Here is a 25990-nt window from a genome sequence, read left to right as displayed (position 1 = left end):
CAAAGGTTACAGGAAAGTGAAAGTAATGCGGTTCGAAGTCGTGGAGCTGAAGAATAAGCACAAAGGGATTTCCTGGTAGAAGAGATCCAGAATTATTTAGGATTAGTAGATACAATCACAAGGTATCGTCTGATGAACGATTCGGGGGTTCCAGGGTAGAAATGGATCTCATAAAGAAATGCGTCGTCCTCCTCCTCCTGCACCAAACAGGTGAGTGTATTTCCTCCCTCTTCTAAGTGTGTGAAGGTAGACTTGTTTCCTTAAGAGTCGGAGGACACCGATTTCTGAGGCTTCAGCTTACACATCAGTGTGGGGGAGGCAGAGGGCAGGGAATGAAAGTCAACAGTACATACACTACATGTAGGAAGGAATTTATGGGATTACTAACCCTCCAGAAATTCATGAACAGTCCGTAGAAATAGGACATATTTTTTCGCCGTCCTTTAAAAACAATTTGTTGCGTTTGTGATTATTTTGAAGCTGGAGAAACTCATAGATTATTATGACCGTAATTATCATCTTTTTACAGTGAATGCAGCTGATGTCTCCATAGCAGAATTATGGTCCGTAGACACAGATCATTTATAATCATAATTAGTTATTATAGTTTTCCAATGTGTCCATAAAAAATATCGTCTGCCTGGGATTTTTTTGAGAAGCTGTCCAGAAAAAGTAAAGTTGGTAACCCTGTTCCTTCCTTTTGCAACAGGAGACCACGACGGCTAAGCCTTGCCTGAGATCTGGAGGAAAAGCCTATTTCTTGTACTTTATTTTCTGGTGTTAATATAGTGCCAACATAATCCATAGCGTTGTACAAAGATTATGAGTTTAGTCTTTCTAGAGTTAGATTAGCGGGGCTCTGATTGCTGGGACCTGCACCGATCGGCAGAACGGAGCACTTTTACCCCCGATAGAATGGACCCGCAGTGCTCATGCTCGACCGCTGCTCCATTCATTCCTTCTGGAGCTGCTGTAAGAAGACGAGCGCAGCACTGACGGCCCCATAGGCAATGGATGGAGCGGCGGTCGAGCATGAGCACTGCAGGTCCATTCTAACGGGGGTAAAAACGCCCTGTTCAAACTCCTAGAGAAGTTTTCTTTTTGCCGAAAGAACCCCTTTAAGGTCAATTTCATAGCGCACATATAAGCTTGTATTCTCCACTTGCTATTTTATTACATTGTGCAATGAAACAAGGGGTCCAATGGGTAAATGGAAAATAATAAGACTTATAAGCCATGCATGCTCCTCTGGGAAATTAAATATGCAAATTGTCTCTTCAGAGAGAAAGAGGACTAGAACTCCACCTATTGGAGGCAGCGATCCTAACAGTCAATATCAACTTTTTAACGAGCCTTGCATATTTAATTTCGGAGAAGAAATTATAAGTCTCCTCACTCTGACATGCCAGGTTTGGCTTGTCACTCACCACAAGGAGAAATATTACCCCTTAGACCCCAGTCCAGAGCCTCTCACCTAGACAAATCAGATCTCATACTTTGCACTGATGAGGGGCAACAACCAGAAACATTGTGTCTGAAAATTGAGATTGTGGTTTGGCTTTTATCCTAAGTCATATTGCACGACTTGTTCAAGAGTGGTGCTACAGTTCTAGTCCTCTTCCCATCTGAAGAGACAATTTGGATATTTAATTTCCCAGAGGAGCACGCACGGCTTATAAGTCTCCTTACTCTTGACATGCCAGGCTTGGCTTGTCAGTCTCCACAAGGAGAAACATGACCCCTGGAATCAAACAACAAACTTTGCACAATTGTTCAATGACGGACAATAACCAATTACAGAGTAGGGTTCACTCAGGTCATGTATATTCCACCTTCTTTACACACAGGTGCAGCGTTGGAGGTCTCTGCTCCTACAACATACGTGGCGACAATGGGGTCAGACAATCTGATTCCCTGTGAATATACTGTAGAGAAACCCCCAGTAGATCCAAAATTTTTTGCAGCATTTTGGTTTTTTCAAGGAAAAGAAATTTTGACCTACGATAATGAAGTAAGAACAACCGATTCCAGATATTCATTGGACACAGAGAAAGCATTACAGGGACTAGTAGATCTGTCTATATCTGACTTCTCTATGTCCGATGCCGGGGTGTACACCTGCTCAGTGATCTACAGCCCGGACAGGAAGAAGAAGGATATTACTGTGGACGTTAAAGGTAACTCAAGCCTTCTCTGTGGACTCTAACAATATGAATTATTGAATTTTTCTTCACCAGTTTAAAGGGGTTGTCTGGTCCAAATCAATAAGTCTGCAGTCACTCTGCACGCAAGCTGTCAGATGTCTATTATTAATGGAAAAATAATAAAGTTACGGTTCTTGGAAGAAGCAGAGGAAAAAAAAAAGGAAAGGGCAAAAATAAAAAAATCCCCCGGGAGTAAAAGGGTTAATGCACCTCCATGGGACTGGAATAAGATTTGTGGCATAAGGAAGACCGCCATTTGTCATGAATTTGATGAGTGGAGGTCATCATGTCACCATCTTGCCCCAGCTCCGCTCACTTTGTCAGACCTGGTCAAATCTGTTGTTTAACCCCTTTACCCCCGAGGGTGGTTTGCACGTTAATGACCAGGCCAATTTTTACAATTCTGACCACTGTCATTTTATGAGATAATTACTCTGGAACGCTTCAACGGATCCCCCTGATTCTGAGAGTGTTTTTCGTGACATATTGGACTTCATGATAGTGGTAAAATTTCTTCCATATCACTTGCATTTATTTGTGAAAAAAAATGGAAATTTGGTGAAAATTTTGAAATTTTCGCAATTTTCAAACTTTGAATTTTCATGCCCTTAAATCAGAGAGATATGTCACACAAAATAGTTAATAAATAATATTTCCCACATGTCTATGTTACATTAGCACAATTTTGGAACCAAAATTTTTTTTTTGTTAGGGAGCTATAAGGGTTAAAAATTGACCAGCGATTTTTACAACAAAATTTACAAAGCCATTTTTTTAGGGACCACATCACATTTGAAGTGACTTTGAGGGACCTTTATGACAGAAAATACCCCAAAATGACACCATTCCAAAAACTGCACCCCTCAAGGTACTCAAAACCACATTCAAGAAGTTTATTAACTCTTCAGGTGCTTCACAGGAATTTTTGGAATGTGGAAGAAAAAAATGAACATTTATTTTTTTCCACAAAAATGTTACTTTAGACCCTAATTTTTTATTTTCGCGATGGTATCATTAAAAATGAACCCCAACATTTGTTGTGCAATTCCTCCTGAGCCCGCTGATACCCCATATGTATCGGAAAACCACTGTTTGGGGGCACGGCAGGGTTCGGAAGGGAAGGAGTGCCATTTGACTTTTTGAATGTAAAATTTGCTTGAATAATTAGCGGACGCCATGTTGGTTTTGGGGAGCCCCTGATGTGCATAAACAGTGGACCTCCCCATTTTGGAAACTAGATTCCCCAGGGAACTTATCTAGATGTGTGGTGAGCACCCTGAACCCCCAGGTGCTTCACAGAAGTTTATAACATTGAGCCGTAAAAATAAAATTTTCACATTTTTCCAACAAAAATGTTTTTCAGCCCCCAATTTTGCATTTTCATACTGGTAATGGGAGAAATTGCACCATGAAATTTGTTGTGCAATTTCTTCTGAATAAGCAGATACCCCATATGTGGGGGAAAATACTGTTTGGGCGCACGGCAGGGTTCGGAAGGGAAGGAGCGCCAATTGACTTTTTGAATGTAAAATTTGCTTGAATAATTAGCGAACACCATGTTGCATTTGGGGAGCCCCTGATGTGCCTAAACAGTGGAAACACCCCCCAAGTGACCCCATTTTGGAAACTAGACCCCTCAAGGATTTTATCAAGGGGTATAGTGAACATTTTGAACCCAGAGGTACGACACAGAATTTGATAACATTAGGTCATAATATTGAATAAGTTGTCATTGGTCTTGAGCGCAAGTGCTCGTTACTTGAGTTTGCATCGGGTACTGGGGTATGCACCAAGTATCACGGGTGCTCAAGTGACATGCACGAGTCCCCGCCCCGCATGTTTCACGGTTATTAGACACCAAAAAAAAAACATGCGGGATCACTCGTGCATGGCAGGCAATCCCCGCGAGGTTTTTTTGGCTGTATAACAGCTGCAAAACATTTGGGGCGGAGACTCGAGCATGTCACTCGAGCACCCGCTATACTCGGTGCATACCCGAGCACCCAATGCAAACTCAAGTAGCGAGCATTTGCGCTCAACATTAGTCGCCATATTGTCGTCATTTTTTTTCTTTACTTCTGAAAAAATCCCAACCCAAACACAAGCCTAACCCCAACCCTAACCCTAGCACAACCCTAAACCTGGCACAACCCTAACCCTAGCACAACCCTAACCCTACCCCTAGCTCAACCCTAACCCTAGCTCAACCCTTACCCTAGCCCAACCCTAACCCTAACTCTACCCTAACCCTAGCACAACCCTAACCCTAGCACAACCCTAACCCTAACCCTAGAGTTTATTTTTTACGCCGTTCCTCGTGCGGTATACGTTATTCTTCGGGTCGGTGAAATTACAGCGATACTACACTGTGTGCAGAATTATTAGGCAAGTTGTATTTTAGAGGATTATTTTTATTATTGATCAACAACTATGTTCTCAATCAACCCAAAATACTTATAAATATCCAAGCTTAATATTTTTGGAAGTTGGAGTGGGTTTTTTTTTAGATTTGGCTATCTTAGGAGGATATATGTTTGTGCAGGTAACTATTACTGTGCAGAATTATTAGGCAACTTAATGAAAACCAAATATAATCCCATCTCACTTGTTTATTTTCACCAGGTAAACCAATATCAGTGCACAAAATTTAGAAATAAACATTTCTGACATGCAAAAACAAAAACCCAAAAAATTAGTGATCAATATAGCCACCTTTCTTTATGATGACACTCAGCGGCCTTCCATCCATAGATTCTGTCAGTTGCTTGATCTGTTTTCAATCAACATTGCGTGCAGCCGCCACCACAGCCTCTCAGACACTGTTCCGAGAGGTGTACTGTTTTCCCTCCCTGTAGATCTCACCACAGCCTCTCAGACACTGTTCCGAGAGGTGTACTGTTTTCCCTCCCTGTAGATCTCACATTTTATGATGGACCACAGGTTCTCTATGGGGTTCAGATCAGGTGAACAAGGGGGCCATGTCATTATTTTTTCTTCTTTTAGACCTTTACTGGTTAGCCATGCTGTGGAGTAGTTGGATGCATGTGATGGAGCATAGTCCTGCATGAAAATCATGTTTTTCTTGAACGATACCGACTTCTTCCTGTACCACTGCTTGAAGAAGTTGTCTTCCAGAAACTGACAGTAGGTCTGGGAGTTGAACTTCACTCCATCCTCAACCCGAAAAGGTCCCACAAGTTCATCTTTAATTATACCAGCCCATACCAGTACCCCACCTCCACCTTGCTGGCGTCTGAGTCGGAGTGGAGCTCTCTGCCCTTTACTGATCCAGCCTCTGGCCCATCCATCTGGCCCATCAAGAGTCACTCTCATTTCATCAGTCCATAAAACCTTTGAAAAATCAGTCTTAAGATATTTCTTGGCCCATTCTTGACGTTTTATCTTATGTTTCTTGTTCAAAGGTGGTCGTTTTTCAGCCTTCCTTACCTTGGCCATGTCCCTGAGTATCGCACACCCTGTGCTTTTTGATACTCCAGTAACGTTGCAGCTATGAAATATGGCAAAACTGATGGCGAATGGCATCTTGGCAGCTTCACGCTTGATTTTCCTCAATTCATGGGCAGTTATTTTGCGCCTTTTTTGGCCAACACGCTTCTTGCGACCCTGTTGGCTATTTGCCATGAAACGCTTGATTGTTCGGTGATCAAGCTTCAAAAGTTTGGAAATTTCAAGACTGCTGCATCCCTCTGTAAGACATCTCACAATTTTGGACTTTTCAGAGCCCGTCAAATCTCTCTTCTGACCCATTTTGCCAAAGGAAAGGAAGTTGCCTAATAATTAAGCACACCTTATATAGGGTGTTGATGTCATTAGTCAACACCCCTCCTCATTACAGAGATGCACATCACCAGATTTACTTAATTGGTAGTTGGCTCTCAAGCTTATGCAGCTTGGAGAAGGACAACATGTATAAAAAGTATCAAAGTGATCAAAATACACATTTGCCCAATAATTCTGCACGCGGTGTAGATTCATAATGGGTTTTTATGATTGACAGCTGTCACACTAAAAAATTTAGTAGCAGCTGCCATCTCCAGTCTCAGTAATGGGAAAGTTTGTCTTCACTAAATACAGATTTCACAGAATCTTTACAGAATTTTGATAATGACGGATCAATTTTGGCAGAGAAAAAGCTATTTTTTCTGATAAGATATATTAAGGAATGGGGGGCACATGGATAAAGGGACCGGAAGGTGAGAGAGCGATGATGATGTTACACATTAGCCAAAGGACAGATGAGCTCTCGACAATTATAGATGAGCATGTGTTATCCACGAATCCCAGATTTTGAAAAATTTAGCATATGAGTCATTCAGAACATTTGTAGGTTACAACATTTCCTATTTCACAAAAATCCACTATATAGTAACTTTTTCATTCATGATCAGCTCTTCCGCAGGTGACAATCACAAGTAAAACAGTGAATGAAAAGAGTGTCCTGCGCTGCTTCGTCACCAGATTCTACCCCGCGGACATTGATATTAAATGGTTCAGGGGCTCAGAGAGGCTGAGTGATGTTACCGAGGATCCGCCCCTGAGGAACCCGGACAGAACCTACAGTGTGAACAGCACCGTGACCATCACACCCACTGAGGAGGACAGAGAGCGGATCTTCTCATGTAGAGTCCAACATGAGTCTCTAAAGCAACCTCTCCAGGAAGACTTCCAGCTGGGATATAAAGGTAATGATATTCTTAATAACTAATAAGAGATTTGGGGACCAACACAATTCATCTCCTGCAATGAATGTCCAAGGTTTTATGATTCAGTTATTCATTTCAACATTTCCCATTTGAAAGTTCCCAGGTTTTTTTTGTGAGTTTATTACAGCTTCTCGTTGGACGGAACGAACAGCGACGTTGTTTTAGATTGAAAGCAATTTTGGAAGTGTTTTTATTGTACACAATGTGCATTTTCTGCAACAAAATCCTTGCAAAAATAAATGAAAACCCCACTGTGTGAACATGTACTTTCGGTACAGCTTTTAGTGATTACATTCCGAACTAACACGATGTCCGGACTTATTCTCTGTATGGGGGGTAAGACATGTCGCCCATCGCTGCCTCCAGTTATAGCCGACATGTTGTACGGTGCAGCACATAAAGCGCTTGTTATATAATCGTTATTTACTTCTAACTGATCTGTCTATTGTTTTATATTTTAACAGATAAAAGTGCGACTTCAGGGAACGAGAATCTAATAATTCTTATTGCTGCAGTTGTGGTGATTCTTCTGATCACTACGGTCATATCACTTACAGTAATCTACTTAAAGATCAGAAAACAAAGCGAGTATCTCCACTGTCGTCATATTGCAGAGGCCGGTATGTGATCTATAGGTGTTGCACGGTGGCTCAGTGGTTAGCACTGTACTATGTATAGGGCAGCACGGTGGCTCAGTGGTTAGCACTGCACTATGTACACTGTGTGCAGAATTATTAGGCAAGTTGTATTTTAGAGGATTATTTTTATTATTGATCAACAGCTATGTTCTCAATCAACCCAAAAGACTCATAAATATCCAAGCTTAATATTTTTGGAAGTTGGAGTGGGTTTTTTTTAGATTTGGCTATCTTAGGAGGATATCTGTTTGTGCAGGTAACTATTACTGTGCAGAATTATTAGGCAACTTAAGAAAAACCAAATATAATCCCATCTCACTTGTTTATTTTCACCAGGTAAACCAATATCAGTGCACAAAATTTAGAAATAAACATTTCTGACATGCAAAAACAAAAACATGAGTGATCAATATAGCCACCTTTCTTTATGATGACACTCAGCAGCCTCCATCCAAAGATCCTGTCAGTTGCTTGATCTGTTTTCGATCAACATTGCGTGCAGCAGCCACCACAGCCTCCCAGACACTGTTCCCAGAGGTGTACTGTTTTCCCTCCCTGTAGATCTCACATTTTATAATGGACCATTATTTTTTCTTCTTTTAGACCTTTACTGGCCAGCCACGCTGTGGAGTAGTTGGATGCATGTGATGGAGCATAGTCCTGCATGAAAATCATGTTTTTCTTGAACGATACCGACTTCTTCCTGTACCACTCCTTGAAGAAGTTGTCTTCCAGAAACTGGCAGTAGGTCTGGGAGTTGAGCTTCACTCCATCCTCAACCCGAAAAGGTCCCACAAGTTCATTTTTAATGATACCAGCCCATACCAGTACCCCACCTCCACCTTGCTGGCGTCTGAGTCAGAGTGGAGCTCTCTGCCCTTTACTGATCCAGCCTCTGGCCCATCAAGAGTCACTCTCATTTCATCAGTCCATAAAACCTTTGAGAAATCAGTCTTAAGATATTTCTTGGCCCATTCTTGACGTTTAATCTTATGTTTCTTGTTCAAAGGTGGTGGTTTTTCAGCCTTCCTTACCTTGGCCATGCCCCTGAGTATCGCACACCTTGTGCTTTTTGATACTCCAGTAACGTTGCAGCTCTGAAATATGGCAAAACTGGTGGCGAATGGCATCTTGGCAGCTTCACGCTTGATTTTCCTCAATTCATGGGCAGTTATTTTGCGCCTTTTTTGGCCAACACGCTTCTTGTGACCCTGTTGGCTATTTGCCATGAAACGCTTGATTGTTCGGTGATCGCGCTTCAAAAGTTTTGAAATTTTGAGACTGCTGCATCCCTCTGCAAGACATCTCACAATTTTGGACTTTTCAGAGCCCGTCAAATCTCTCTTCTGACCCATTTTGCCAAAGGAAAGGAAGTTGCCTAATAATTAAGCACACCTTATATAGGGTGTTGATGTCATTAGTCAACACCCCTCCTCATTACAGAGATGCACATCACCAGATTTACTTAATTGGTAGTTGGTTCTCAAGCCTATGCAGCTTGGAGTAGGACTACATGTATAAAAAGTATCATGTGATCAAAATACTCATTTTCCTAATAACTCTGTGTAACATACCTGGCGGCGTCCTTGCATAGTGGTCCATCTCCCACTGTGCAAGAGCGCGCACTTGATCTCCAGTCCAGAATGTCTCTCTGGCTTCCCTCCATGCTGTCTGTTTGTGTCTGTTTCTGCTGCTTAAGGGCGGCGCCCGATCACTTCCTGCTTTTTGTACCTGCTGTGGGTCACACCCCTTGTGCGTCCTCAGCCTATTGCTGTCTGTCACCTGGTATTTAACCCAGCTGCTCCAATCAATCCCTGCCTGAGCATCTTGCCCTGTCAGTTGGCTTTTGTCTCTGACATGCCAGGTCCTGTCTATGTTACCTGTCTTGCAGTATCTGTTCCCATGTCTGTACTGTGTCCTATCTGTGTACCTTAACCTGCAGTCTGTACTCGTTCCTTGCCTGTTCGTTCCGCCTTCCTGGAGGCTGTATTTCCAGGCCAGTCTGAACACGCTCCTTGCCTGTTCGTCCCGCCTCTCTGGGGGCCGTATTCCCAGACCCGCTCCCGTATCCCGCTGCAGTGTCGGTCTTCTCCGTACACTCAGTTCCAGTCTGAACTCTCTCCTATCTTTTACCTGTTTTTTCTCTATGTCCGTTCCTTTCCTTTTTCTGCAGAGTCTGAACTCGTACCTAACTCCTGCTTGTTGTCTCTGTACTCCCGTTTGTGAGTTTGTGGTCCACTCGCTACTTCACTGCAAGTACCCTGTGGGTATCTGGCTCTGCCTTTCCCTTCCTGTCTGTTCCGTGTGAACAGAGCCCTGTCCATCCTGCTCTGACTCCTTGCTCACTGCTCCGGCAGCCTTGCTCCGCTCTGACCCTTTTGCTCACTGCTCCAGCAGTCTCGCTCAGCTCTGACCCTTTGCTCACCGCTCCAGGCGGTCTCGTCCTGCTCTTGCTCACCGCTCCAGGCGGTCTCGTCCTGCTCTGCTCTTGCTCACCGCTCCAGGCGGTCTCGTCCTGCTCTGCTCTTGCTCACCGCTCCAGGCGGCCTCGTCCTGCTCTGCTCTTGCTCACCGCTCCAGGCGGTCTCGTCCTGCTTTGCTCTTGCTCACCGCTCCAGGCGGTCTCGTCCTGCTTTGCTCTTGCTCACCGCTCCAGGCGGTCTCGTCCTGCTCTGCTCTTGCTCACCGCTCCAGGCGGTCTCGTCCTGCTCTGCTCTTGCTCACCGCTCCAGGTGGCCTCGTCCTGCTCTGCTCTTGCTCACCGCTCCAGGCGGTCTCGTCCTGCTCTGCTCTTGCTCACCGCTCCAGGCGGTCTCGTCCTGCTCTGCCCTTGCTCACCGCTCCAGGCGGTCTCGTCCTGCCCTGCTCTCGCTCACCTCTCTGGGCGGCCTCACTCTGCTGTGTTTGTCCGCCACATCTGTGGTTCTGTTCCAGAGTCCCAGTGTGTACTGGGTCCTATCCCGCCTGTGTTCCTACCTGCTAGTGCCTTCCTGTCTGCACTCTGGCCGTGCTTGCCTGTACCCCACTGCCTGCATACCCGCCTGCCTGCATACCAGTCGTGCCTGCCTATTCCCACCAGTCTGTGTGCCAGCCTAACCAGTCTGTTCCTGTATTCCCCTGTGTGGGTCAACAGCCGTGTCCGGGGTCTGTCCTGGAGTAGCACCTGGTCCCTCTGCTCGGTTCCTCCTTGGTGCACTGGCGTCGTATGCCGTCGTGCGACCCTGGTCGGATCGGGTGAATACCTAGTTACGCCCCTCCAGGCATTCACTCTCCGGCACGGTCCAGTGGAATCACACGCACACGCCGCTCAGCCCGGGCGTGTGCATTACACTCTGCACACAGTGTATAGGGCAGCACAATGGCTCAGTGGTTAGCACAGCACTATGTATAGGTCAGCACGGTGGCTCAGTGGTTAGCAGTGCACTATCTATAGGGCAGCACGGTGGCTCAATAGTTAGCACTGTACTATGTATAGGGCAGCATGGTGGCTCAGTGGTTAGCACTGCATTATGTATAGGGCAGCACGGTGACTCAGTGGTTAGCACTGTACTATGCATAGGGCTGCATAGTGGCTCAGTGGCTAGCACTGTACTATGTATAGAGCAGCACGGTGGCTTAGTGGTTAGCACTGTACTATGTATAGGGCAGCACGGTGGCCCAATGGTTAGCACTGTTCTATGTATAGGGAAGCATGGTGGCTCAGTGGTTAGCACTGCACTATGTATAAGGCAGCACGGTTGTTCAGTGGTTAGCACTGTACTATGTATAGGGCACCATGGTGGCTCAGTGGTTAGCACTGTATTATGTATAGAGCAGCACTGTGGCTCAATGGTTAGCATTCTACTATGTATATGACAGCATGATGGCTCAGTGGTTAGCACTGTACTATGTATAGGGCAGCATAGTGTCTCAATGGTTAGCACTGTACTATGTATAGGGCAGCATGGTGGCTCAGTGGTTAGCACTGCACTATGTATAGGGCAGCATGGTGGCTCAGTGGTTAGCACAGCACTATGTATAGGTCAGCACGGTGGCTCAGTGGTCAGCACTGCACTATGTATAGGGCAGCATGGTGGCTCAATGGTTAGCACTGTACTATGTATAGGGCAGCATGGTGGCTCAGTGGTTAGCACTGCATTATGTATAGGGCAGCACGGTGGCTCAGTGGTTAGCACTGTACTATGCATAGGGCTGCATAGTGGCTCAGTGGCTAGCACTGTACTATGTATAGAGCAGCACAGTGGCTTAGTGGTTAGCACTGTACTATGTATAGGGCAGCACGGTGGCCCAATGGTTACCACTGTTCTATGTATAGGGAAGCATGGTGGCTCAGTGGTTAGCACTGCACTATGTATAGGGCAGCACGGTTGCTCAGTGGTTAGCACTGTACTATGTATAGGGCACCATGGTGGCTCAGTGGTTAGCACTGTATTATGTATAGAGCAGCACGGTGGCTCAATGGTTAGCACTCTACTATGTATAGGACAGCATGATGGCTCAGTGGTTAGCACTGTACTTTGTATAGGGCAGCATAGTGTCTCAATGGTTAGCACTGTACTATGTATAGGGCAGCATGGTGGCTCAGTGGTTAGCACTGCACTATGTATAGGGCAGCACAATGGCTCACTGGTTAGCACAGCACTACATATAGGGCAACACAGTGGTTCACTGGTTAGCACTGCACTGTGTATACTGCAGCACGGTGGCTCAGTGGTTAGTACTGTACTGTGTATAGAGCAGCACATTGGCTCAGTGGTTAGCACTATACTATGTATAGGGCAGCACGGTGGCTCAGTGGTTAGCACTGTACTATGTAAAGGGCAGCATAGTGGCTCAGTGGTTAGCACTGCACTATGTATAGGGACGCACATTGGCTCAGTGGTTAGCACAGCACTATGTATAGGGCAGCACGGTGGCTCAGTGGTTAGCACTGCAGTATGTATAGGGCAGCACGGTGGCTCAATGGTTAGCACTGTACTATGCATAAGGCAGCATGGTGGCTCAGTGGTTAGCACTGTATTATGTATAGGGAAGCATGGTGGCTCAGTGGTTTGCACTGTACTATGCATAGAGCTGCATAGTGGCTCAGTGGCTAGCACTGTACTACAGTGGTGGCCAAAAGTATTGGCACCCCTGCAATTCTGTCAGATAATACTCAGTTTCTTCCTGAAAATGATTGCAATCACAAATTCTTTGGTCTTATTCTCTTCATTTAATTTGCTTGCAAGGAAAAAACACAAAAGAGAATGAAGCAAAAATCAAATCATTGATCATTTCACACAAAACTCCAAAAAAGGGCCAGACAAAAGTATTGGCACCCTCAGCCTAATCCTAGGTTGCACAACCTTTATCCAAAATAACTGCGAACAACCGCTTCCGGTAACCATCAATGAGTTTCTTACAATGCTCTGCTGGAATTGCAGACCATTCTTCTTTGGCAAACTGCTCCAGGTCCCTGATATTTGAAGGGTGCCTTCTCCAAACTGCCATTTTGAGATCTCTCCACAGGTGTTCTATGGGATTCAGGTCTGGACTCATTGCTGGCCACCTTAGAAGTCTCCAGTGCTTTCTCTCAAACCTTTTTATAGTGCTTTTGGAAGTGTGTTTTAGGTCATTGTCCTGCTGGAAGACCCATGACCTCTGAGGGAGACCCAGCTTTCTCACACTGGGCCCTACATTATGCGGCAAAATTTGTTGGTAGTCTTCAGACTTCATAATGCCATGCACACGGTCAAGCAGTCCAGTGCCAGAGGCAGCAAAGCAACCCCAAAACATCAGGGAACCTCCGCCATGTTTGACTGTAGGGACCGTGTTCTTTTCTTTGAATGCCTCTTTTTTTTCCCTGTACACTCTATGTTGATGCTTTTTCCCAAAAAGCTCTTCTTTTGTCTCATCTGACCAGAGAACATTCTTCCAAAACGTGTTAGGCTTTCTCAGGTAAGTTTTGGAAAACTCCAGCCTGGCTTTTTTATGTCTCGGGGTAAGAAGTGGGGTCTTCCTGGGTATTCTACCATACAGTCCCTTTTCATTCAGACGCCGTCGGATAGTACGGGTTGACACTGTTGTACCCTCGGACTGCAGGGCAGCTTGAACTTGTTTGGATGTTAGTCGAGGTTCTTTGTCCACCATCCGCACAATCTTGCGTTGAAATCTCTCGTCAATTTTTCTTTTCCATCCACATCTAGGGAGGTTAGCCACAGTGCCATGGGCTTTACACTTCTTGGTGACACTGCGCTCGGAAGACACAGGAACATTCAGGTCTTTGGAGATGGACTTGTAGCCTTGAGATTGCTCATGCTTCTTCACAATTTGGTTTCTCAAGTCCTCAGACAGTTCTTTGGTCTTCTTTCTATTCTCCATGCTCAATGTGGTACACACAAGGACACAGGACAGAGGTTGAGGCAACTTTAATCCATGTTAACTGGCTGCAAGTGTGATTTAGTTATTGCCAACACCTGTTAGGTGCCACAGGTAAGTTACAGGTGCTGTTAATTACACGAATTAGAGAAGCATCACATGATTTTTCAAAGGGTGCCAATACTTTTTTCCACCCCCTTTTTTAGGTTTGGTGTGGAATTATATCCAATTTGGCTTTAGGACAATTCTTTTTGTGTTTTTTTCATTGAAGACAAATTAAATGAAGAGAATAATACCAAAGAATTTGTGATTGCAATCATTTTCAGGAAGAAACGGAGTATTATCTGACAGAATTGCAGGGGTGCCAATACTTTTGGCCACCACTGTATGTATAGAGCAGCATGGTGGCTCAATGGTTAGCACTCTACTATGTATAGGACAGCATGATGGCTCAGTGGTTAGCACTGTACTATGTATAGGGCAGCATGGTGGCTCAGTGGTTAGCACTGTACTATGTATAGGGCAGCATGGTGGCTCAGTGGCTAGCACTGTACTATGTATAGGGCAGCAAGGTGGCTCAGTGGTTAGCACTGTACTATGTATAGGGCAGCATGGTGGCTCAGTGGTTATGCATAGGGCAGCAAGGTGGCTCAGCGGTTAGCACTGTACTATATATAGGGCAGCATGGTGGCTCAGCGGTTAACATTGTACTATATATAGTACAAAACCATGGCTCAGTGGTTAGCATGGTTGCTTTGCAGCACTGAGATCTTCCACAAAGGACAACATCTGCAGGAATTTGTATGTTCTCCTCGTGTTTGTGTGGATTTTCTATTGGTTTCTCAGTTTCCTCCCACACTCCAAAAACATCCAGATAGGGAATTTATATTATGGGAACAGATCTGTAAAGTAATGCGGAAAATGAAGGCGCTATATAAGAAAGTAAATAATATAACCGTGCCATCTGTGGTTTCCAATAAATACATTTTCTCCATATCATCCATATTTCTTCATTTTGGCTAATAGTATCAGGTTTTTGGGGGTTGTATATTTTGTATACACAAACCTTCATGGTGATAAATTACCACCAAACATTGTGGTACTACTGCTGTAGATCCCAGTGTGATGCCCCAATGTTTCCTATAGAGTAAGGCTGTGTGCCCACTATGCGTTTTTTAAGCATTTCCGCAGCGGTAATTCTGCCGCGAAAACGCTTAAAAAACGCTTGCTAGAAGGTCTGCAATGTTCCCCAATGATAATCCGCATCTGCTGTGCACATGTTGCGCAAATTTCCGCTGCAGATTATCATTGCGGGAAAATCCGCAGCATGTCCATTAATTTTGCGGAATCGCAGCGTTTTCGCCGCCATTGACTTGCATTGAATCGCTTAATATCCGCATGACTACATGTGCACATGCGGATATTAAGGGATTCACTGTGCGGATGATACCCGGGTCTGGAGAAGAGGAGACTCATCCAGACCCGTCCATAGTACCTGTAAAAAAAAAAAGAATTTAAAATAAAAAAAAACACATTATACTCACCCTCTGATGGTCCCCGGTACGGGGCGTCCTGGCTCCCCGGTGGCTCGCGATGATGTAAAAGGACCTTCCATGACGTCATTTAGTCATATGACAGGTCGCGTGACCTGTCATATGACTAAATGACGTCATGGAAAGTCCTTTTACACCACCGCGAGCCACCGGGGAGACTGGAGAAGGAGACCGGGGACCATTGGAAGGTGAGTATAATGTTTTTTTTTATTTTTTACCATTTTATTATTTTTTTTAACTTTTAACTTGGTCACACTATATAAATCCATGCCGGTTGCATGGATTTATATAGCGTGACCAAGTAGTCAATCACTTTTCCAAGTGATGCTAAAATCGCTTGGAAAGCGCTTGTCAACCCGCATGAGAAATCGCATGTGCAAACGCTTGTCCCTGGCTGAAAAAACGCATGTAAAATCCGCATGTACAATCCGCTGTAACATACCTGGCGGCGTCCTTGCATAGTGGTCCATCTCCCACTGTGCGAGAGCGCGCACTTGATCTCCAATCCAGAATGTCTCTCTGGCTTCCATCCATGCTGTCTGTTTGCCTCTGTTTCTGCTGCTTAAGGGCGACGCCCGATCACTTCCTGCTTTTTGTACCTGCTGCAGGCACACCCCTTGTGCGTCCTCAGCCTATTGCTGTCTGTCACCTGGTATTTAAACCAGCTGCTCCAATTAACCCATCCCTGAGCATTGTGTTTCATTCAGTGTGCTCTTTCACTCTGAATGTGCCAGGTCCCTTTCTGTGTTTGCTTGCTTGCCTTTCTTGTAGGCTGTATTTCCAGTCCTTTCTCTATGTCCGTACCTTTCCTTTTTCTGCAGAGTCTGAACTCGTACCTAACTCCTGCTCGTTGTCACTGTACTTCCGTTTGTGAGTTTGTGGTCCACTCGCTACTTCACTGTAAGTACCCTGTGGGTATCTTGTTCTGCCTTTCCCTTCCTGTCTGTTCCGTGTGAACAGAGCCCTGTCCCCCCTGCTCTGCCTTGCTCACCGCTCCGGCGGTTCTAGCCTGCTCTGCCTTGCTCACTGCTCCGGCGGTTCTAGCCTGCTCTGCCTTGCTCACTGCTCCGGAGGTTCTAGCCTGCTCTGCCTTGCTCACCGCTCCGGCGGTTCTAGCCTGCTCTGCCTTGCTCACCGCTCCGGCGGTTCTAGCCTGCTCTGCCTTGCTCACCGCTCCGGCGGTTCTAGCCTGCTCTGCCTTGCTCACCGCTCCGGCGGTTCTAGCCTGCTCTGCCTTGCTCACCGCTCCGGCGGTTCTAGCCTGCTCTGCCTTGCTCACCGATCCGGCGGTTCTAGCCTGCTCTGCCTTGCTCACCGCTCCGGCGGTTCTAGCCTGCTCTGCCTTGCTCACTGCTCCGGCAGTCTCGCTCCGCTCTGACCCTTTGCTCACTGCTCCGGCAGTATCGCTCTGCTCTGACCCTTTGCTCACTGCTCCGGCAGTCTCGCCCTGCTCTGACTACTCTTGCTCACCGCTCCAGGCGGCCTCGTCCTGCTCTACTCTCGCTCACCGCTCCAGGCGGCCTCGTCCTGCTCTACTCTCGCTCACCGCTCCAGGCGGCCTCGTCCTGCTCTACTCTCGCTCACCGCTCCAGGCGGCCTCGTCCTGCTCTACTCTCGCTCACCGCTCCAGGCGGCCTCGTCCTGCTCTACTCTCGCTCACCGCTCTAGGCGGCCTCGTCTTGCCCTGCTCTCGCTCACCACTCTGGGCGGCCTTACTCTGCTGTGTTTGTCCGCCACATCTGTGGTTCTGTTTCTGAGTCCCAGTGTGTACTGGGTCCTATCCCGCCTGTGTTCCTACCTGCTAGTGCCTCCCTGACTGCACTCTAGCCTGTACCCCCCTGCCTGCATACCAGTCGTGCCTGCCTGCATACCAGTCGTGCCTGCCTGCATACCAGTCGTGCCTGCCTATACCCACCAGTCTGTGTGCCAGCCTAACCAGTCTGTTTCTGTATTCCCCTGTGTGGGTCAACAGCCGTGTCCGGGGTCTGTCCTGGAGTAGCACCTGGTCCCTCTGCTCGGTTCCTCCTTGGTGCACTGGCGTCGTATGCCGTCGTGCGACCCTGGTCGGGTGAATACCTAGTTACGCCCCTCCAGGCATTCACTCTCCGGCACGGTCCAGTGGAATCACACACACACGCCGCTCAGCCCGGGCGTGTGCATTACATCCGCATGTACAATCCGCATGTACAATCCGCATGTACAATCTACATGCGCTTTTTTCTGCCAGGGAGATGCAGAAACGCTCAGGAAAAATCCGGAGCATTTCTGCATCGTGGGCACATAGCCTAAGTTGCATGAAAGTCTACAAGTAATTATATTCCATCTTCTCTATTCTCAAACATGTGAGGTTATGTAATTGCAGGGTGTCATCAGTAACCATCTTCTTTTTTTTTTTTTAACCTTCACACAAAATCACTATATAGAGTAACGTCAGATATTGCTCATGGTCAGGCAGTGTGGAAGTTACACTGAACCCCAGTTTTGGTCTTCATGGTGGGACGATTATTTTTTTGCTTTTGATTCCTGCCAGGTTTTATTTTCCTTACAGCTTTGTCTTATGGTGGCTCGTTATTCTGCACGGCAAGTTGAAATTTTTTGTACAAATAACGTATTGAAAAACTTTTATAAATTACTTACTACAGTACTTTATTCTGTAGTATATATTACCGTGTTAATACTCCTGTACTATAAACCCCTGTTCTTTGTGTCTCTATAACCTGGGAGCTGTAATATTTCTATTTTCCCTGTGATTGAGAAGTGAGAGGACTTGTTTTTTGTGGGTTATTTTTGTGTTTTCAATGGTAGAATTTGGAGGCACATACAATTTTTCTTCCACTTTTTATTCTATTTTTATTGTAAGCTGTGGGGATCATTAATAGGGAAATGAAGCGACTGTCAATTCAGAGGATAAAAAATAATACTATGTAAATCATGACCTACAGGGAGCGATCACCTTGTATTTGCTTTTCTCGGATCTTTCTGATCTGCTTCGCTCAGTTAGGGCAGAGCTGTGAGACTGCAATGTGCAGGACCTTAGGTCATGTGACCATGATGCTGCCAGAGGTCCTGCTGCCCTCCTAGTGCAGGGCTGGCATTGTCAGTGCAGTTTATGGCCTGTAAGGTATGTGCACACTACGTTTTTTCCAGGCTTGTGAACCTGCCAAGTTTCCAAAAGGAAGATTGCTTCAGGAAACGTTGCTTTTCTCTTGCATTTTTTTAGTTTTCTATTATTTCCTGAACACTTTTGCAATGGTTTTGATCACCAGTGGATTTTTTTTTGTGTTTTATTTTCTTTTAGTGTTTTTTGCAGTATCTTTTTTTACTAGTGTTTTCGGGACATTTTCTTTTTAACTCTGTTCAATATTGAAGAACCTGCTAGCGATTTCTGAAGCCAAAACACTGGCAAAATGTAAAAAAAAAAAAAAATGAATGTCTTTTGGGCCCTACCATTGACTTCTATTATAAAGTATGGAGTGTCTTCACCGCAGAAGCCGCCTGAAGAAAGGACCCGTCACTTTTTTTAACCACTTGGTGTCTTTCAAAACCTGGAATTGTTGATGGACATCAAAAAGCCCGAACATATGTCAGCTAAAGGGCTCATACCCATATGCATGAAAAAAAAAAACGTTCCGATATCTGGACCCAAAAATCGGACTAGTGTCATGCGATTTTCATGAGATTTTTCACACCTAGCATCCATATGACAATCAGTATGCAATGCGTTTTTTTTCTCTGCAACTATTATTCTTTATTCTGCAATCATTTACAGGACCATTTACAGTGCTCTATATTACGGTATAGTAATGTATCCGCAAAAATCGGATGGCATACGGATACATTACGTATGCCATCCGTTTTTTGTCTCAAACCCATTGACTTGCATTGGCGAGTCTCATCCGAGATAACGCAGCATGCTGTGATTTTTTTCGCAAAAATTGCAGGTGAGAGGTGTCTCATAGAATAACGTTGGTTAGAGTGCAGTCCGATTTTTTTATCGGACTGCACTCGTCTGTTTTTCTCTCAAATGAGTATGAGCTCTTATGTAGAAATGCATATGTTCATTGGGTCACGGCCCCACTATCAGTATTTGGTCAGTATTTGGTCAGTATTTTTCTCAGGAGTGGGAGCCAAAACCAGGTGAGGAGCAATCAGTGAAAAGGTATAATAGAAACAAGTCACCAATTCTGCATTTATCACCCACTGACCGAATACTGACCAAATACTGATAATGGAGCCGTGGCCTTATTTTGACCATTTTGTTAGTGCTTTTTTAGATTTTTGGTTTTGGAGCCGATCTGCCTGGAAAAAAATATATATTTTCGTGCATATACTCTTAAGGCCAAGCGGCCACCGACTTACTGGACCACCGGACCTGCAGCTGTGAAGGGTCCCCCCCAATAATGCCGGCCCCGCCTACAGCTCAGTCTCCTCACATTGGCAGCTGAATATAAACCCAAACCCAGCAGGAAGATCAATAAACTATATGTAAAAAATGTGTGAGACACAAGAATTGCAGTTATTCATATGTGTGTGTGAACATGTCTGTAATCAGATGCCGTATTTATATAGGAGTTCCGGCTGAACTGAAGATTGGGGACGTAATAACACCAGACCTGACACTGAATAGAAATGCCAATCTGAAGTGCCCACTATATATTTATAAGGTGGGTGAACATTATGTGGAGTGGTATGAAAAGAAGCAGGACACAGAGAAACTAATACCCAACAGTGATAATCGGAGGCTCCAAACCGTAGATAAAAACGATGGGAACTCTTGGACGGCCTATCTGGCTCTCACTCCAGTCAATATAGAGGATGACGAAATAAAATATATCTGTAAAGTGAAAGGTTCCCAGCAGACGGTCGAGGCGAGTGCGAGTACAGAGGAGTTGAGTGTGACCGGTGAGTAGAATTATTAGATTGGAAAATTTACGTAAAGTTATCAAAATAAATACGTCACCCGTGGCTCTAATATAAGGACAGAACAAAGAAACAACCAACACCAGGATCACTTTCTCTGTATTTTATTTTAATACCAAGATTAAAATATTAATTTTGGAAGATCATGTAAAAAAAAAAAGAACAGAGTTTTCAATTGGAATCATTAAACAAAATGCTCGTATCTTTCGGTATTTGCGCTATATAATTGTTACGTTGCCTCCTTGACGTTTATATGATTTTCTTATGTGTCAACCATTAGTGAAAAGCGGCCTCTTCTAGTGCTGACCCTTAGGCTTTGTGCCCATGATGAGATTTTGATGCTGCGCAAAAAAAAAAAAAAAACGCAACGTCTTAAGGTTCCAGCGAAGTTGGATTTATAGACATCTCCTGCCAGCTGTGCTTTGCTTTTACGTTGCATATCCTGACCTGCGGAGCGTGTGTGAAATCCGCAACAAGTTCATTGCTCTAATTACGCCTTACATTTGCAGATTTTCTCAATAGACTTGAATAAGGAAAATCTGCAGGTAAAATACGCACAAAACATTGTAAATAAAGTTTGATTAAAGCTAAATACCAAAAAAAAAATTAATAATAAAAATAATAATAATACACACCGGAAAGTATCAAATATATCAAAAATGCAATGAAAAAAACTAATTTAGCTAAATGCTGCAAAAAAAATCCCTAACATTAAAAGTGCGACAAATACTCATCGTGGGAACGAGGCCTTAATATCTGGGATGCACAATAACAGGAACTGCTCTGAAGCCCAAATGTGAGAGGGTCTGGGTGATGGGACTGAGCTCTTGGGCTCAGATGGCCCCTAGCTTTTATGTCAGGACATTTAAAGGGGTTGTCCACTACTTGGGACAACCTTTTCTCAAGTATTATATTCTCTCGTGGAAAATAAAAACAGCCTCCAGTATCGGTGCCGTTCCAATGATGTGAGCTCCTAGTTCCCCAGGGCTTGCGTGACATTGTTATGCCCCGGTGCGGCTGCAGGGATAATATGACTTTCCCACTATATGTGCAGTTTTGTAGATGATTGATTTCCTTTAATAATATTAGAGAAACTAAACTAACCTTTTGCACTTTCAGCTCCTCCGCAGGTGACAGTCACAGATAAGATGGCTGTAGTGAATGCAGAGAGTGTCCTGCGCTGCTCCGTCACTGGATTCTACCCCGCGGACATTGATATTAAATGGTTCAGGGGCTCAGAGAGGCTGAGTGATGTTACCGAGGGTCCGCCCCTGAGGAACCAAGATGGACTCTACAGTGTGAACAGCAGCGTGACCATCACACCCACTGAGGAGGACAGAGAGCAGAACTTCTCATGTAGAGTCCAACATACATCTCTAGAGGAACCTCTCCAGAAAGACTTCCAGCTGATATTTACAGGTAATGATATTCTTAACAATAAAAATTAGTAATAAATATCATTCATTCACTTGCAATAAATAACCAAGATTTTATTTCCGTTTTTAAGTTTGTGACAAAGCAAAATGTTATTGTTTGTTATTCAGTGTTTAGTATATTCTGCGCCGAAGAGAATTCTACATAGAACCAGTATGGCGTTACATAGTGACAGCATAAAGATGCCAATCAATCAGTAATCATTTAGGTTATGATAACACATTTGGCACATGAATTATTTAGAAATATATAAATTATATAATCTAGATGTGAATATTCTGCAAAGAATCAAATTTGCCAAATAGACTGGATTTTACAAGGAAATTCAATTTGCAACAAAGTAGATTAATGATAATTGAATGTTCCTTATTTTGCTCTGAGGTTTTTTGGATGTAGAAAAAAAAAATCAAAACTCACCTCACCTGTCCTGCTGTCCCTGCCGCCTGTCCGATCCTCCGCACCTCTTCTCTTCCCCTTCCCCCATTGCACACCTGTTGTCGGCACCTTCCATAATGGAGCCCACTCTGTCTGACCCCTTTAATGCTGAAGATACAATCGATAGCAGCATCGTAGGGGTTAATTGTCAAGAATATAGTTACTCACGCTATAAATGTATGGTGCATACCATTAACTACCTTGCACTCTGAATTCAAGCTTGATGGCACCAAGAGATTAAACCTGGAATACATAGAATCTGCTAAATAATCCCAAATACCCTGAAGTTCTGAATTGTGTAAATTAAAATAATTAAAGAGAATGTGTCACCAGAAAATGAAACATTGATTTAATCAGATTTGTGTTATTTTTTTTTAAATTTGCCATTGGTTTTTAATATATATATATATATATATATATATATATATATATATATATATATAAAAAATGAAATATTGCAATTCTCACACTGACCACTGGGGCTATTCAAGAATCTAACTTCCTGTTGCTTAAAAAATGTACATGTACATTAGCAGCAACAGACCGACTCAGTCCATATACTTTATATTGAAGCATCTAATGAGAGTGTGCAAAGGTCATTGTGGAGGGGGGAGAGGAGGGTCAACTGGGACATCACCTGTTTTGATTGGCTGATCCTGTACTATCAGCTGTGTATAGAGGGGTAGAGGGGTTACCCCCAGAGCCAGTTTGAAAATTGCAAGATTGCTATTAAAAAGAAAAAAAAGGAAGATTGTGATATGAAAATGTTTACATTTATAAGAGTTGGCTGTAGTGCCGGCGTCCCTGCCCGCTGCTAGGCAGGGACGCTGTTCCCCTCACCGCTCTGCTCCATGCCCGGCGTCCCTCTCCCGCTCTGCTGGCAGCGCGCGCTCCTTCCCGGCCACTGTGCTTAGGGCACGCGTGTGCGCCCTCCCTCCCTCTTAAAGGGGCCGCGCGCGCCGTCCTAAGGAGTCCCCGGCCAATGGCCGGAGGACTTTACCATATATAAGGCACCTCCTCCAAAATGGAGGTGCCCGAGCAATGTTGTTGCACCGTTCTACTCTGCTTCAGCCCTCAGGTCCCGTTGCCAGTTACCTGCCAGATTCCTGCCAGCTTGCTGTCCTAATCCTGCCTGATTTCCTGTTACCTGCCTGCCTGCCTGAGGTCCGACGGTCTGCCTTACAACTCCGGTCAGTCTGTCTAAGGACCAACTTGCCCGCTCACCTGGGAGCGCACATCAGCTACCTGCCTGCTTGCCTGAGGTCCGACGGTCTGCCTTACAACTCCGGTCAGTCTGTCTATGGACCAGCTTGCCCGCTCACCTGGGAGCGCTTCTCCGCTACCTGCCTGCTTGCCTGCCCGGAGGCTCCGCTGTCACGTGCTGTGACCACCAGCTATTCCAGACTCTTGCCCGCTCACCTGGGAGCGTTTCTCCACTACCTGCCTGCTTGCCTGCCCGGAGGCTCCGCTGTCACGTGCTGTGACCACCGGCTATTCCAGACTCTTGCCCGCTCACCTGGGAGCGCTTCTCCACTACCTGCCTGCTTGCCTGCCCAGGGGTTCCGCTGTCACGTGCTGTGACCACCAGCTATTCCAGACTCTTGCCCGCTCACCTGGGAGCGCTTCTCCGCTACCTGCCTGCTTGCCTGCCCGGAGGCTCTGCTGTCACGTGCTGTGACCACCGGCTATTCCAGACTCTTGCCCGCTCACCTGGGAGCGCTTCTCCACTACCTGCCTGCTTGCCTGCCCAGGGGTTCCGCTGTCACGTGCTGGGACCACCAGCTATTCCAGAGACTCTTGCCCGCTCACCTGGGAGCGCTTCTCCGCTACCTGCCTGCTTGCCTACCTGGAGGCTCCGCCGTCACGTGCTGTGACCACCTGCTATTCCAGAGACTCTCGCTTGCTCACCTGGGAGCACACATCCTCCATCTGCCTTGCTAGCCTACCTGGAGGTTCAGCCATCACAGGTCGTACCTACCCTTTACCTAGAGACTGCCCCGGTCACTTGCCGTGACCTCCAGCCCGTTCTTCCAGAGACTGCCCCGGTCACTTGCCGTGACCTCCAGCCCGTTCTTCCAGAGACTGCCCTGATCACTTGCCGTGACCTCCTGCCCGTACACCCAGTGACTGTCCCGGTCACCTGCTGTGACTGCCTGCCTGGTCGCCACCCGCTCCCTTACAAGGACCGCTCCCTTGTATAGTAGCCCAGAGGTTCCGCCTCCCAGACCCGTTACAGTTTGCTCGGGCCATGGAACCCGGTGGCACCCAAGCTCCCTCGCTCTCGGACCTGTGTCATGAACTGTCCCGTCAAAGGTCCCAACAGGAGTCCATCCTGGGTCACCTGCGGAATGTCAATACTCGCCTGGACACTCTGACTGTTCCACCAACAACCTCCGCCAGTGCCATGTCTCGCAATCCGGCAGCTCCGCTGTCCACTAACACCATGATATCCTACCCCGGACCTCGGCTTTCTGCACCTCCTCGCTTCGGAGGCGACCCCGTCCAGGCTCGGGGCTTCATAAATCAGTGCACCCTGCACTTTGAACTGTTGTCCCACCAGTTTAACTCCGACCGAGCCAAAATTGCATTCATCATGTCCCATCTCACCGGGGAGGCCCTGGCCTGGCTAAATCCTCTATGGGAGAGAGGAGACCCCCTGGTGTCCAACTTGCCTGCTTTTCTCACGGCCTTCCGGAAAGTCTTCGACGAACCCGGACGGAATACCTCATCCGCATCATCGTTGCTACGCCTCCGTCAGGAAAGTCTCACCGTGGGCCAATATGCCATACGGTTCCGTACCCTTGCCTCGGAGCTGGCCTGGGATAACGACGCTCTGGTTTCCGTCTTCTGGGAGGGTCTGTCCGGCCGTATTAAAGATGAACTTGCCGGTCGGGACATTCCTACCACTCTCGATGACTTAATAACTCTTGCCACCCGGATTGACCTACGGTTCCAGGAGCGTGCCAGAGAGGTCACCCGTGAGAGGAGGTTACCACGTCTAGCTCCTACTTTTCAGAAACCCGTCACTCCTTCTGTCTCTAACCAGGTACACCCTCCTGAGCCTATGCAGGTCGACCAGACCAAGATGGTCAAGACCCGTCAGGACTTACGCCGTGCCGAGGGGACCTGCTTCTACTGTGGCAGTAAGGAGCACCGGATCCGTGCCTGCCCGGAGAGGTCGGGAAACGCCTGTGTCTAGGTTCGCTCAGAGAGGTCCACCTAGACAAGAATAAATCCTCTCCATCCCTGCTGTTGTCAGTTTCAATCGTCTACGGGGAGAACCGTTATTTCGAACTAGCCCAACTGGACTCTGGAGCAGCCGGGAATCTTATTTCACAGTCCCTGGTAGAGAAATACCGCATCCCCACCAAACCTCTGGCTGTACCCTTGTCTGTTGCTGCCGTGGATGGGGGGCTCTTACCATGCCCCATCCAACTCATCACCGAATCCATTACTCTGCAGGTGGGAATGCTGCATTCTGAAAGTATCTCCTTCCATGTTCTGCCTGGACTCTCTCACGCCCTCTTGCTAGGCCTACCTTGGCTCCAGAGACATGCACCCGTTCTTGACTGGCAGACCGGAGAAGTCCTTCGCTGGGGACAGGGCTGCCATAAGACCTGTCTGGTTCCCGTTCATCCCGTCCGTCCTTCTCCTACCCCAGCTAATCTACCTGGACTTCCGATTCCTTATTGGTCTTATGCTGATGTCTTTAATAAAAAGGAGGC

General features: G+C 46.1%; 1 protein-coding gene across 1 annotated transcript in view; it reads left to right on the top strand.

Annotated features, from left to right (window-relative positions):
* LOC141161216 (uncharacterized) overlaps positions 1-25990 on the top strand; it is a 32446-nt gene continuing 6456 nt past the window's right edge. The window contains exons 1-6 of the mRNA XM_073646001.1: positions 1-210; positions 1848-2177; positions 6614-6907; positions 7393-7548; positions 20046-20378; positions 21516-21815. Coding sequence (XP_073502102.1) covers positions 162-210; positions 1848-2177; positions 6614-6907; positions 7393-7548; positions 20046-20378; positions 21516-21815 — 1462 coding nt within the window. The 5' untranslated portion in view covers positions 1-161. The remainder of the gene's footprint in view (positions 211-1847; positions 2178-6613; positions 6908-7392; positions 7549-20045; positions 20379-21515; positions 21816-25990) is intronic.

Source organism: Phyllobates terribilis, unplaced genomic scaffold (assembly GCF_046119375.1).
Source record: "Phyllobates terribilis strain yellow unplaced genomic scaffold, ASM4611937v1 Scaffold_9__5_contigs__length_417890890, whole genome shotgun sequence".
Taxonomy (NCBI): Eukaryota; Metazoa; Chordata; class Amphibia; order Anura; family Dendrobatidae; genus Phyllobates; species Phyllobates terribilis.
This window is presented reverse-complemented; position numbering and strand designations above follow the sequence as displayed.